At 52.9% G+C, this 15,060-nt stretch overlaps 2 protein-coding genes across 2 annotated transcripts; both read right to left on the reverse strand.

The window, feature by feature from the left end:
* Window positions 1-1,035: 1,035 nt before the first annotated feature.
* LOC123039662 (auxin-responsive protein IAA14-like) lies at window positions 1,036-6,614 on the reverse strand. The gene is made up of 2 exons (XM_044462726.1): window positions 6,388-6,614; window positions 1,036-1,090 (listed from the first exon to the last, which is right to left on the reverse strand). The coding sequence occupies exons 1-2, from the start codon at window positions 6,612-6,614 to the stop codon at window positions 1,036-1,038; spliced, it is 282 nt and encodes a 93-aa protein (XP_044318661.1).
* A 3,184-nt stretch (window positions 6,615-9,798) lies between these two features.
* LOC123047405 (acrosomal protein SP-10) lies at window positions 9,799-10,976 on the reverse strand. The gene has a single exon (XM_044470948.1). The coding sequence runs from the start codon at window positions 10,863-10,865 to the stop codon at window positions 10,113-10,115; it is 753 nt and encodes a 250-aa protein (XP_044326883.1). The 5' UTR covers window positions 10,866-10,976; the 3' UTR covers window positions 9,799-10,112.
* Window positions 10,977-15,060: the final 4,084 nt, after the last annotated feature.

Below are 15,060 nucleotides of genomic sequence, written 5' to 3' on the forward strand. Positions count from 1 at the left end.
TTTTTTTCACTTAATCAGTTGATTCCCCTCCTTGTAATTTTCCAATCAGGGCCTAAAGCAGCACTAATTCCACCATTAATTGGATTAAGAGCAAAACTTGACTTCATTAACGAAGATTTAAACATGATTAAGTATCAATTTTTTTTAAACATCAGTGCAGACGCAAGCGCTCATACATACACGCATACACTCACCCCATTGAGCCTTAAACGAAACCAGCTGATCCTAAATATGTTTCATTAGCCTCAACAGGGGGGCGGTAGAACTTAAGTGGAAATAATTAATCTTAAACAGGAGTGATTGTGACTTAAACATGATCATTAGCTTGAGCAGACCATCATTTGGTCTATACACACAATTGACACTGATCCGAAAAATTAGATTCTAACATGAGTAACTACATTAAAGAAGAGTCTATCTAGGGTTCTAATTAATCGAGATTAATGTGCTCATGATACCATTGTTAGATCCAATCTTCAGGGTTGACATAAAACCTTAGCTTAATCTCGTAACTCGAACACCTCATCATTAGATAATAAGCGCAAGCGTGATGTGGCCGCCATCGGTGGCAAAGGCACAGTCCTGTGCCTGCGGGATGCGGGCATTGTGAATTGCAGCTGCAGTCCAGGAGCTCCACCGCCCACCTTCATCCTCATGGATGACCCTTGTGGCATCTCCGGTGGTGGTGCATCTTTACGATTTCGGATGAGAATGGGGAAAGAAGGAACACGGTAAAATTGGTAGAGTAAGTGCACGGACGCGTTTTGAAACAGAGGGAGCACTTTATTATCAACGTAAGTAGTACAATGCGTTGTTACCGTGGCAAGCAAACACAAGCTCTAGGGAGTATCTGCTGCGTGCAATGCATCCACACACACACACACACACACACACACACTAGCTAGCTAGTGCTGCTGCTGCTGCTGCTGAACACCCCTGCACCCAGGCACCGAGGAACAAGTAGCTACCTCCCTCCTCCGTTGATAAGAATCCTCCAGCAACGGCATCGACACCAAGACGATCGAGACGATGGAATCAAGGCAGCCGCATCTTGCAGATGAGCAGCTTCACACAGCTATCGACGAACATGCTGCAACGCAAGCAAAAGCAGACCAACAACAACCACTTGTTAGTCAGTGCACGTTGTTGAAAACGATTGTTTTGGCAATGCTTCACGATGTATTGATCGGTGCAAAGCGCACGTATATATGGAGTACAAAGTGGGCCACAACCTCAACTATACAAAGACTAGGAGGTGGGCCAGACTATACAATAGACATGTACAAACCATATATTCAACACCCCCCGCAGTCGAAGCGTCGCCAGAGACGCAAAGACTGGACCTGAACTCCTTGAAAACAGAAGTAGGCAGTCCATTCGTCATGACGTCGGCGAACTGCTGCGCCGTCGGGACGTGGAGGACCCGGATGCGCCCAAGAGCCACCTGCTCACGAACGAAGTGTATATCGAGCTCAATATGCTTCGTTCGACGATGATGGACCGGGTTGGCGGAGAGGTAAACGGCGGAGACGTTGTCGCAGTAGACGAGCGTGGCCTTGTGAACATCACAAAGCAACTCCTGGAGCAGCTGATGGAGCCAAGAGCATTCAGCAACGGCGTTAGCCACTGCTCGATACTCAGCCTCGGCACTCGAGCGGGAGACGGTGGGCTGTCGCTTGGAAGACCAAGAGAACAAGGACGGCCCAAGGTAGACACAGTACCCCGAGGTGGAGCGCCGTGTGTCGGGGCAGCCAGCCCAGTCCGCATCAGAGTAGGCGACGAGGTCGGTGGAGGCGGAAGCCGTCAACGTAAGTCCCAAAGACTGGCTGCCGCGTATGTATCGGAGGATACGCTTCACCAGAGTCCAGTGAGAGTCGCGCGGAGCATGCATGTGTAGACAGACCTGCTGAACGGCATACTGCAAGTCGGGCGCGTCAGGGTCAGGTACTGCAGGGTGCCCACGATGGAGCGGTAGAAGGCCGCATCAGAAGCAGGCGAGCCCTCCAAAGCGGAGACCTTGGCCTTGGTGTCGACTGGCGTGGGAGCAGGCTTGCAGTTAAGCATGCCAGCTCGGTCGAGAAGCTCATGGGCATAGCGCTGCTGATGCAGGAAGAACCCATCGGGCCGTCGAACCACCTCAATGCCAAGGAAATAATGCAGAGGACCCAAATCCTTCAGGGCAAACTCATCACGAAGACGAGCAGTGAGCCGCTGGAGGAGCGCGACAGTGGATGCCGTCAGAATGATGTCGTCGACGTACAGCAGCAAGTAGGCCGTGTCAACTCCGTGATGATACACGAAGAGGGACGCATCGGAGCGAGTCGATGTAAATCCGAGCGTCTGCAGGAAGGCGGCGATGCGCTGGTACCAGGCTCGAGGTGCCTGCTTCAACCGTAGAGCGAACGGGAGAGCAAGCACACATGATCTGGATGCGTGGCGTCGACGAAGCCGGTGGGCTGCTCACAGAACACCTGCTCAGCCAGGTGGTCGTGCAAGAAGGCGTTGGACATGTCCAACTGATGCACAGGCCATGCTCGGGACACGGCTAGCTGGAGCACGGCGCGGATCGTGCCCGGTTTAACAACCGGGGCAAATGTGTCGGTGAAGTCCACGCCCGCGCGTTGCCGAAAACCCCGAACCACCCAGCGAGCTTTGTAGCGCTCGAGAGTGCCATCCGGTCGAGTCTTGTGCCGAAAGACCCACTTGCCCGTGATGATGTTGGCACGGGGCGATCGAGGAACGAGCTGCCAGGTACGGTTCCGCTGGAGCGCATCGAACTCTTCCTGCATCGCAGCGAGCCAATGAGGATCCCGAAGGGCGACTCGAGATGACGATGGGAGAGGAGACGGCTCGGCGGCGGAAGCAGCGAGAAGATACTCATCGCTGGGGTACCGCGTGCTCAGGCAAAAGGTGCCAGCCCGAGAGCGAGTCATCGGGCGGGGCAGTGGGTCCGTAGGGGAGGCAGGCGAGGATGAGGACGAGCCCGCCTCCGATGGGACCGCCGCGGGCGAGGCCTCCGTGGACGAGGCCGCCGGTGATGCGGCGGGCAAGGCCGCCTGCGTGGCGGCGGACGAGGCCACCGGCATGGCGGAGGCCGGCGGACGAGGCCGCCGGCAGGGTCGAGGCCGGGGACGCTGGGGGCGTTGCGGGCGTCGAGGGGGGTGCAGCCCCTAGGACAGCCAAACGGGGAGAGACTCGACCCGTGGCGCGGGGGGCACCCTCAAAGCCGGGAGGCGGCCCAAGAGAGGCACGTGGGCGGCCATCACCGGGAGCGGGCAAGGCCGCATCATCCGAAGGTACCTGCTGGAACGGAAAAACCATCTCATCAAAGTAAACGTGTCGTGAAGTGATCACCCGATGAGAGATAGGATCATAGCAGCGGTAGCCTTTGGTGTTAGGTGGATAGCCGAGAAAGATGTAGGCCACGGACCTAGGTGCGAGCTTATGAGGAGCGGTGGAAGCGATGCTGGGGTAGCACAGGCAACCGAAGATGCGGAGCTCAGCATAGGAGGGTGGCGTGCCAAACAAGAGGTGATGAGGTGCGAAATTCCCGCGAGTGCGACATGGGATGAATGTTAATGAGTAGTGATGCGGTGGCAAGCGCGTCGGGCCAAAAATGTGGTGGCACGTTGGCGTGAAAGAGGAGGGTGCGAACGCAGTCATTGAGAGTGCGTAGCACGCGCTCAGCGCGGCCGTTTTGTTGCGAAGTGTACGGGCAAGTGAGACGAAAGATCGTGCCGTGTGTGGCGAGAAGGTTGCGGATCGCAAGGTTATCGAACTCCTTCCCGTTGTCTGTTTGCAACGCATGAATGGGACGTCCAAACTGCGTGGAGACATAGGAGTAGAAGGCGGTGAGAGTGGCAACAGAGTCCGACTTTTGCCGCAACGGGAAGGTCCACACATAGTGCGAAAAATCATCAAGTATGACAAGATAATAAAGATAGCCCGTGTTACTTGCAACAGGAGAGGTCCAGACATCACTATGAATTAACTCAAACGGGTATGATGCGACATGCGAGGAATTGCTAAAAGGAAGACGAACATGTTTGCCGAGGCGACAAGCATGACAAGTGTGATCGTCGATCTTATTACACGTGAATGAAAAACTCCGAAGAATATGACGAAGGGTGGCGATGTTGGGATGACCGAGACGAGCGTGCCAAAGGTCCACTCCGGCGGAAAGCGCCATGGGTGCAGCAACGGATGAGGTAGGTGAGTGGACCGGGTAGAGCTCGTCGGGGCTGTCACATCGGTGGAGCACCATCCGGGTACGGGCATCCTTGACAGAAAAGCCAAACATGTCAAATTCAACGGTAACAGGATTTTCACGTGTAAGAGAACGAACGGAAACAAGATTTTTAATGATGTCAGGAGAAACAAGCACATTAGAAAAATATAATGGCATGGAGTTAGAAGGAAAAGCAGCATGGCCGACATGAGTAATGGCCATGGAAGAGCCGTCACCCACGATAATGCGAGCAGCGGTGTGAACGGGGTGAGCGGCAAGAAGGTTACCGGGGTTGGCGGCCATGTGAGCCGTGGCTCCGGTGTCCATATACCAGTCGCCACCACCGGTGTACTGCTGCGGCGTGGGGGCGGTGTGGAGAGCCGCTAGGAGCGCGGGATCCCAAGGCGCCGGCGGGAGGGTCGGGGCAGACGACGCCGACTGAGGCGGTGGCGCCACATACCCATAGCCCGAGGGGGCGTAGAGCGCCGCGGGCTGGTACGCCTGAGGGGCCGCGTACAGGGCCTGATGGGGGGCCGGGCGGGCGCCAAAGGAGCCGGGGACGGGGGCACGCGGTATAGGCATGGAGTATGCGTGCACAACCCCCGTCCACGGGCTCTGGCCGGCCTGCCAGGGCGCCGGTGGCAGCGGGTGCTGCGGCTGGCGGGGCACCCAGCCATGGGCAGCGGGCTGCTGCGGCTGCTGCTGCTTGCGGCCTCCGCGGCCGCGACGCTCGCCCCGGCGCTGCTGCTGCTCGGCGGGGGGGCGGAGGGGCCTGCGGCGGCACCGGGTAGGGGAACCCGGGCGGCGGCGGCGCCTAGAAGGGGCCCGGGGCGGGCCGCGGTGGTGGGGCCGGGGCGGTGGGCGGCGCACCGCCACGGGTGCCGGCGGTGAGGGCCGTGTGCGTGGCCCGGGTGCGTGACATCCGCATCCGCCTCTCCTCCAGTTTCAGGTACGCGACGATCTTGGGGAAGGTCAGGTTGGTGATGAGGGGGATGTTGGAGGCGGCGTTCCCGAAGTCGTCGTTCAGTCCGGCGATGAGGGTGCTGAGGAGAAGCTCATCGGAGACCTTCTCGCCGAGGTCACGGAGCTCGTCAACAAGCTTCTTGAGGCGCATGCAATAATCGTCAACAGACGACTCAAGCTGCTGGCACCCAAAAAATTCGTCGTGCAAGAAGACCTTGCGTTGGAGCGCGTTGTCGGTGAAGAGGCCGTTGAGCTTGGTCCAAACGGCGTGAGCATCATCGTCGGCGGAGACCACCGTGTGGAAGAGGTCCTTCGAGATGGTGGTGTAGAACCAACGGATGAGGGTGGCGTCGATGGCCGTCCACTCCTCATCGTCCTCCATGAAGCGGGAGTCCATGAAGCCATCGATGTGATCCCGGAGATTGTACTCACGGAACACAAGGGAGAAGTATGTCTTCCAGGCATAGTACGTGGAGGTGAGGTGGTCGAGGACGACGGGAACCCGGGCGAGGATGTTGAGGTCGCGGATGACGACGGGATCGGGACCGTCGAACGGGTTGGTGCGGCGGCTGCGGGAGGTGCCAGTGGAACCGGGGGAGACCATGGCCGAAGGGGGTTGGTGCGGCGGCACGGGAGCGGCGACGCGGCAGGGAAGGGGGAGGCGCCAGTGGAACCGGGGGAGACCATGGCCGAAGGGGGTTGGTGCGGCGGCACGGGAGCGGCGGCGCGGCAGGGAAGGGGAGGCGCGACGCGGGGGCGGCGCGACGGGGGAGAGGGCGGCGTGGCTTGGTGGCGGCGCGGCGGTGGCTGGCGGAAGCGCGGGCGGCGGCGGCGGACCAGGGCGGCGGCGCGGCGGCGTAGGGACGCGGCGGCAGCGGCGGCGGCGGTGGCGGCGGCGGCGGCGATGCGATCGCGGCGGCGGCGGCGGCGGCACGGGTTAGGGTTAGGATCGTAGGTCTGATACCATGTTGGAAACGATTGTTTTGGCAATGCTTCACGATGTATTGATCGGTGCAAAGCGCACGTATATATGGAGTACAAAGTGAAGCCACAACCTCAACTATACAAAGACTAGGAGGTGGGCCGGACTATACAATATACATGCACAAACCATATATTCAACACACGTGAAAGATGTTTACTGGCATGTACAGTATGTAACTGAGATGCAGAGACGATGATGGGGGCTTGCTTACTCCCACGGGAGGTCGCCGGCGAGCATGGAGTGGCCGGCCTCGTCCTCGTAGGCCACCAGCATGCCCCACTGCTGGCTAGCCCAGTTGAATGTGCGGACGAAGCAGAAGAGCGCAGCCATGAGCTCCCTGTACCCTCGGTACGCCCTCAGGTTCACCTTCCGCAGGTAGGGAGCCCCTTGGATGCTCACCTTGACCCACTTCTCGGTGTCGACGTGCCGGTTCTCCATCACTTGGCGCTCGCTCGCTCGCTTGGTTTGGAATTGGAAGCAGCAAGAGAAGGAGGGAGAGAGAGGAGTGAGTTGGCCTGTGAATTTATAAGGCAGTCAACCCTAGTGATGAGCATGTGTGTCGCTGTCATGTGTGTTCGTGTGGCGTGGCGTGGTGTGTGTCGCGGTGTGAGCGTGGTGAGAAGCTGGCATAAGGTAGAGTTGGTTAGTTGATGATCAACATGCATCTCCAGTTGTACCAACTCGTGCCAATTAGCTTAAAAGACGTGGTGAAGAAATCGGTCACAACTAGCGACAAACGGAAACGGCGCAGTAGTGAGAAAATATATCTTCTTTTTTTTACCTGTGACCGTAGAACAATCGTTTTAAGGTATTTTTATTAACAAGGATCAAAAAAGATATATCATTACCACGAGAATACAAAGAATATCTGCCTAATTTAGGAAAGACAGTCCTAGATAGAACTTGATACTTATACTAAAATGGCCGTATGCATCCCTAGATGGTGCAGAGGCCGGGGAAGTAAAATTCTCCCCAATTTTTAAGATAGAACTTGGATAATTTGGATGTTGAGAACAACCTCTCAATCATTTTTTTAAAGACAAAGCTAAGTGCAATTATACCAACAGCTAGAAATTGGTCTGAAGAAAGAACTTCACATAGCAATGCAGCTCCCTCCGATTTCTTTAACGAAAGCCAAGCGAAAACGGACATAGTTGTTCAGCACTGCTAGCTAGTCAGGTTTTACCTAAAAAAAGCCCAAATGTCTGAATTTGCATTGCACAGTGCGTCTGAATTTGCATTGCATTCACAGCAATAGCTACATGCAAATGAAATTGGTTTGAAAAAAAAAACATCACCACTTCACGAGAGTCATTCAGACAAAAAGTATTTTTCTACAACAATACACATAGAACGATGATGCTTACATGATCATCGATTATGGAAGGCTGACACCAAAACTTCCCTCAATCAAAACAGAAAAACATTCCTAACAACCAAAATTCTCATTCTTACAATCAGCCTACAAAATTCAGAACAACACTATGCAATGCTGAAAATAGAACCTGTATTTTCTGCGCTCGATTTAAGCCAGAGTAAATTGGCTATTCGGTGGTCGGTGCTGGCCATTGTGAGGGCATTCCTCATAGCTTTCCAAAGCAACATCTTTTGAGAAGTGAAAAAGGCAGAGATTATTATGTTTCCGGCAAATACTTCCATGCGATCACTCGGAATAGATTCTAGTTAAGCGTGACTACTCCTTCCTTTAAAAGCAAAGAATATTACCACATACCTGCAACAGAATTACGGCTGTATGCATGAGTAAAAAAAAAAGGCATTGCATTTATGTTTCATCAGCAGAAATGGCAAAACATGGTTGGAGGGATTCCCCAAAATAGACATTGACTATTACATGACTTTTTCCATGAGATAATCAAGCAAACTATAACCAATGCTATGCCAATCTACAATAAATTTAGCACTTATTAGCCGGCTAACAAATTTTATAGCAACCAATGCTATGGCAATCTACACCTTCATCTCAAATTTATAGAATGTTTTATGTTCTTCACTTATAACTTTTGAGTTGAGTCGATTGCTCTATGTTCTCCACTTATATTTGTTTGAGCACGGCGAGAAATATTTTAGAGTAACTCCAACCGGGTGACCCATTTTGCCCGTTTGGGTCATCCAGACAAAAAACTTGGCCCAACGGAGCGACCCAAACGGACACATCGTCCATCTGTTTTCGTTTTGTGTTCCCTCGGACCCATATCCAGCCAAAATTTGAGGCACATTTGGGTCAGAGGTGGACACAAAGCGGACGTTCTCTGTGCACTCTTCGCCCGCCTCTGTCCGGCTGCATGTGCCGCTTGGCCCAGTTGCCATCCACCCACCCGTTCCATCCCATCACTCTCCTCCTTTTCCTCTCTCTTCTCCCACCCACCCGCCCACCCCGCTCGAGAGTTGGAGCAGTGTCGGCCTGCCATCCCCGCCAGCGCATCCTGCAGTCCAACTCCATGCGCGCTCGCCGCGCCGGCCCTCCATGCGCGCTCGCCCGGCCTGCCGTCCCTGCCAGTGCATCTCCGCGTTGGAGCTCGTCGCGCCTGGCCTGCCCCCCGTGCCTTGCCTCCCCTGCGCTCGCCTGGCCGTGCTCCTGGCCGCGCCCGCTCTCGAGCTTCTGGGCACGCTCTAGACCGCGCCCGGCCACGCCTGCTCTCGAGTGCCCGGCCGTGCTCCTGGGTGCTCCTGGCTGCGCCCGCTCTCGAGCTTCCGGCCGCGCTCCGGGCTGCGCCCGACCATGTCCGGCCACTCTAACCTCATTGCTTCCTGCTCTAGCTGCATGGACGCTTGCTTTGCCGACGAAATCAGCCGCAGAGGCAGGAAATGGGTCCGCCGTATGTTTTTGTGTTGGGTATATCCATCGTCCTCGCATGTCCACTAGGCGGACGAGCGACCCAAACGGACAAAAACGGATAACATCCGTGTTCGTTTAGGTCCCTGCGTTGGAGTTGCTCTTATAGAAATCATTTGCACTCTCTTGCTTCTCTTTTTTTTAGAGAGAGTTAAATAGTAAGTGGCAATTTGCACGAGTTATATGTTTGGTCCAAGGATTTGGCTACCGAGGGGCACTTTTTTCTCGTGGGTCACCGAAAAACTCGGTTACCACGGTTAGGGCGAAATTCCAAGCAAATTCCAGACGCTTTTTTTTTTTTTTGAATCCGAACAAAATTTTGGAATTTTTTGCTTGAGAAGTTGATTTCTCGTGGGGTATTTGGAAACGCGGTATCCGCCTGGTAACCGATTTTCTCGCGCGGTACCCAAAACGCTGGTTTGGTCCAAGAGTAATAGATATGTAGTAGTATATATATAATAAAAACTTGCATGTAGACCACGGAATATGTTCGTACGACCGGACAGCACACAAGAACTATTCTCCATGTACTGAGGCAGAGAGTTTTGACACATGGAGTGGATGTTCGTGATGTATTTCCACCATTGATATGCTGCATTTCTTCTTGTTCAGTTTGCCAAACACCCAACATCGGACGTCTCACTCTGCTAGAATAATCTCTTAGTTAGCTTATTGTTTTCTTTAACAAAAAGGTTGTTATAATTGAATCTTCTTCCTTTCCTATGACCCGAGAGACTGAAGGCTGCTCATCTTTCTGACAGTTGAGCAAACAAGTTAACATGCGCATGCAATTCTTATTCAAGTTTCATCCAAATTTATCACCACAAAGGACACATAACAAAACACAGATGGCACTAACATCACGAATATCAGTCCTAAACACACACGAACAAACACGGGGCCACATCAAAACACTACACCAACGACGACGACACGAAGACGAGATATATCGAGAGGCTACGTACGCTACACCACACATGCAGACATGCGGCTAGCTGCGGCGTGCCCCTTCCCTTATTCCCTTCACCAAAACAAGCTAAAGATGGATGATCAAGACCGTCGCCGGCGGCGGCGGGGGGCGCCTAGCAGGTGGCGATGCAGGACTTGGAGCACTTGGCGGCGCACTTGGCGTGGGCGGACATGGTGCAGCCCTTGCCGCAGAGCAGGCGCTTCTTGTGGCACTCCTCCTTGGTCAGGCAGCTCTTGGCCGACTTCTCCCCCTCCTTGCTGGTGCTGCTGCTCCCCTCCTTGCCGGCGTGCTCGCCGCTCTCCTCCTTCGCGTGCTCGCCGCTCCCCGACGACGCCGACGGCACCGTGCCCGGGTCGCCGCCCTGCTGGATCGCCACGCCGCCGCCGGGCTTCATCCCCTCCAACGGCATCGTCGCCGCCTCCTCGCTGTCCTTCTTCTCCTCCGTCCGGACGTACGCCAGCCGCGCGGCGGGCTCCTCCCCCAGCAGGCCCTTGGCCGCCGTGAGGTGGCCCGCCCGCACGCCGCCCTGCGGCTGCTCCTCCGATGGCGTGATCGCCGCTCTCGCCGTGAGGCGCTTGCCGTCCTGCGGCTGCTCCTCCGATGGCGTGATCGCCGCTCTCGCCGTGAGGCGCTTGCCGTCCTGCGGCTGCTCCTCCGATGGCCTGATCGCCGCTCCCGCCGCGACGTGGTCCGCCAGCTTGCCGTCCTGCGGCTGCTCCTCCGACGGCTTGATCGCCGCTCCCGCCGTGAGCTGGTCCGTCCACTTGCCGCCCTGCGGCTCCTCCTCCAGTGGCTTGATCGCCGCGGCCGCCCTGGCGGCGAGCACCAGGAGCAGCAGCACCGCGAGGCACCCGGAGCGAGACATGGCTGGCTGGAAGCACGGACGCTTCGGTGTCTCGCTGGCTTCGGTCGCTGGAACTGTTGGTGCGTGCGTGTGCTACCACTACTCGCAGCTTGCACCTTGGGCTGTGTGAGCTGCGAGACGGCGTCGTATTTATAGCCATGGATGAGGTGGGTGTGGCCGGGGTGGAGCGCGCGGGCGGCGACCATGGCGTGGTGCAACTACCTCCTTCCCGGCGCGCCGGTGCCCAGCGCGAGGCGCGTGCGTGCGTCGTCGTGAGTGGATGCATGGGCACGCTCAGTCATGCACCAACGATGAATCAAGGGCATGAGTCCGTCATGCATGCATGTCTCTTGTTGACGTCTTGACGATGGTAGAGGCCTAGAGGAAGGAGACCACGCTCCAAGGGCATCTCCAACGAGGGGGAGGTCCTATGTGACGCATCAAGCGTCAAAATGCGTCTTTCGCCCCAGCTGCGGGCCTTTTCGTGTTTTTTCTTTGATTTTCCCGGTTCTTAATTTGGTTTCCAGAAGAAAAAGAGTGACTTTTTTGTTTCTAAATAAAGAAGTGGACATCTTCAGAAAACTACAGGGATTTTTTTGGAAAAAGTGAACATTTTTTAAAACTCTTGTGAATTCTATTTAATCTCTTTTTTCCAAAGTTTAGAAATTTATGTAAGAAAATTTACGATTATTAAATGCGATTTTTTTTTTCAAATTTCCAAAAGCAAATCAATAATTTTGCCAGTAGGTTCAACATTTGTACCCCATGACTATGTTTCCAGAACTGATTGGGACATTTCCCCTTTTCTTTAGAGATGAAGGGATCATTTGTACTCTCTCTGCCATGCCTGTGTGCATGATTACTCAGTATACTCATGTTCATTTTTGTTTTGTTTCTAAACATGTATATCATTTATGTGTGTGAACTGGTGGTGTCCTTTAAAAATATTTATTGTTGTGCATCGATTTCTTCATGGTTATGCCTTCTATTTAATTTTTTTTAATAATACCAATGTATAATTTATATTCACATGACTTGTTAATCACAATAAGATAATATGTCTATACCACTTGTCAGTCATTGTTGGCAAGGATTCGAAAAGGATTTGGTCAAGAAAAATAGAAAATCATGATATACTTCTTTGAAATTTTCCTCGAAGATTGCCGGTTTACTCATGATTGATGACAAATATGTTCACTCATTTTTAGTCCAAGTGACATTTTTTGTATCACAACATTGTTAAACGTCTATATCGCCTCTCTTGTGTTAGCACTTAGCACACTATATTTTGGTTCATTATTTCTAGAACGAATGATGGTAATTTTACACATGATAATGCGTGCGTTGCACGTGCACACTTACTAGTAAAAACAAGTTTTGCAAATTTACGCTTTGAAACCACAAACCCTATTTCTAAAACATCTATTACATACTGGGTCATGCATGATGATCATCCCATCCGTCTAGGGCAGGCTGGGTTGCCAAAATACACCAAAAATTGCACATAGTTACAATTTCATACCCGTATTAGTCCCATCAGCCCGCATGACAAGCTAGTCGAGTGGCTTAAATAGTTGGGTCGTCCAGAAGCGTCACCCTCTGTTAAGAAAATAGTTTGTCACTATGTGTCGATATGTCGATAAAGGAAACATTCATGTTAGTACTATTTTTTTATGAATCACGACGTGTTTGTAAAAATCGATGAACGAAATAAAAACGATTGCGATTGTAGTAGGGGTATCAGCGTACGTGAACAAAGACAAACTTGACACTCGATGAACAATCATCAGTTAATGAAATGCAGTCTGGTGTCAAGTTATCTCGTTCACGCGGCGAGAATTGATAGACCTATACAACAACAGAGAAGTATGCCGCCATCCGCCGACGAGGCTGTTTTAAGCCGGTCGGTGTCTGCCTACCGCGGCGATGTGGGACTAAAACTTGGATGCATCGATGAGAGAGGAAGGAGCTTCTGTCGTTGCAGGTGGGACCGCTACGACCTGCATGCAGCGGGGTTGGCCGACGCGCCCATGCGTCTGATGTCCATCCCGTATTTGGGCTGGATACGAGAGATGTCGGTCAGCCCGAATGTTTGAGATCCGTTTAAGACGCCCGTCTGGATCGAAATTTTATGAACGGGATATCTCGTACCGGTTTCCCTTTTAAAAAAGTGTTGGATCTCTCGTATGGCGGGCGCTGCCACACTGGTATATTGTTCCATGGTTTTGTGAAGGACAAGGACCGTTGCAAAACTCCTCTGCCCGTGACACGGATGGAGATGGTCAAAGACATAACCCTCTTCTCTTCAGAAAATCTTTAGAAAATTGGGAGACAAAATTGAATCGAATCGCAAAGTTCCTTCCGCCCGACTAAAATTAAAATCGTTCCCTGCGCTTTCCGCGGTGACATGCGCACGGGTCGGTTGACCCGACCCGACCCGACCCAAGGATGTGCGGTACACTCTCCGTCGGACGCCAGAGCGGCCGGTGCAGGGGTCCAGAACGAGGGGCGGGCGGGCGCGTGGATGGACTGACCCTCAAAAAAAAGAAAGCGAAAGTGGTACCGAGGCTCGGGTCGGGCGGGTCCCCGGTTTTTGACGTGCGTCGCGCCGCGCGCTGGTTTGGCCGCCCACCGGCACGGCATATGCCGTCGCGCGGGGACGAATGATCCTCAGGATCTCCACCGGACCCCACCGCGCACTATCCTGGCAACCAGACCGCAAGTGCATCGGCGGCCCGGCCAGGCAGCGCACATGCTTCCCATCAGCGCCCGTGCCCTATTTTTTTTTTTTTTTTTTTTGCGAATGGTTTTTCTTTGTACCTCAAAAACCACGACTCCGCTATAAATTTGATGTCATTTTTCTATCATGACAAATCAAACGTCTTTTATGGCAAATTATGTTTTAGGAGGACGGCAGGTTTAGCTGGCGAGCACGGCAAATCCGTCTCTGCTCATTATTTTGTCAGAAAAATGCCATGCTTACAAACCAAATTTGCCAATATAAATTGCCATAAAATATATCGGATTTGCCATGCCTACGGATCTGGCGTTAGTTTTTAGTGTTTTCGTAAAACTATACATGTCGTGGAATTATCACGTCAGATGTCCTAGTGTGAGGACTTAGTCGCGAGGCCAACGCATCTATGTGGTAGCTTGAGAGGGGTTGAGCGGAATTGAGAAGCGCAACACACGACAAGGGTTTAGACAGCTTCGGGCCCCGGGAAACATCATCCGGTAACAACCCTACATGTTGTTTGAGGTTAGGTCTCATTATCATCACGCGGGAGTCGTCGTAAACTGGCTCTCCTCTAGTTGTGTCTAGCCCTAGAGATTGTTTCTTGTTAATTGTCCCTCTCTGGGAAGCTCTGCCCCTCCTTATATATGTTAAAGGGGCGGTTTACATGACTAGTCCTAGTTGGATTAGGATTACTCTATTACAAGTGGAGTCCTAGTTTTCCTTCCTTTGTGGGAGAATATTTCCTTGTGCTTTCCTCATAAACCGGCCCACCATAACATGATGCGGCCTTCCATAAACCGCCTTCTGGGTCACCGGGTCTTGTCGTTTCTCTGACCCACTTGCCGGGTCACCCATGAGTCGTCAGACTCGGGCGGGTCACTTAGTGAGTCGTCCAGTCCGGCCACGTTAGTTTTTAGTGTTTCCGTAAGATCATACCATTAGAAGCTTTTTCTAAAAAGAATCAACGGTATATGCTTTATACCATATAACCCACACTTTTTTACTACTTTATGGCGTAAGTTACATTTTAAGATGTGTGCGCGCCTTATTCAATGAAATTGTGTGTGTGTGTGGGGGGGGGGTATTGCTTTTAGAGACCAAAGGTCATATGGTACCTTTTACAAAAAATGGAAAATGTGTTTAAATCCTTGAGGATGCCAATTTTTTCTACGCACTGTTTTGCAATCAAGGTTTCCGCCAACCTTGATTGCAACAAACATGGAGGAGGACCTCACCTTCCCTCTTCATATGTGTAAGCAAGGTAAGAGAGCGCTATGAGCTTGGCCATCTGGTTGCCATCCGGCAACACATCTCAAAGAGGGAGAGGGGTATCGAAAGGGGACAATGCAATCCAAAGAGGCGCTAACCCGAGTTTAGATGAGAGCATTAGGATCTTCTGTGGAATCGGTCGAATGGCGAGACCAATGAGCACACCTCAGGAACCTGCACCAGAAGTAAGAAAAACTAGGACCACTCACC

Source organism: Triticum aestivum, chromosome 2B (genome assembly GCF_018294505.1).
Source record: "Triticum aestivum cultivar Chinese Spring chromosome 2B, IWGSC CS RefSeq v2.1, whole genome shotgun sequence".
Classification (NCBI taxonomy): Eukaryota; Viridiplantae; Streptophyta; class Magnoliopsida; order Poales; family Poaceae; genus Triticum; species Triticum aestivum.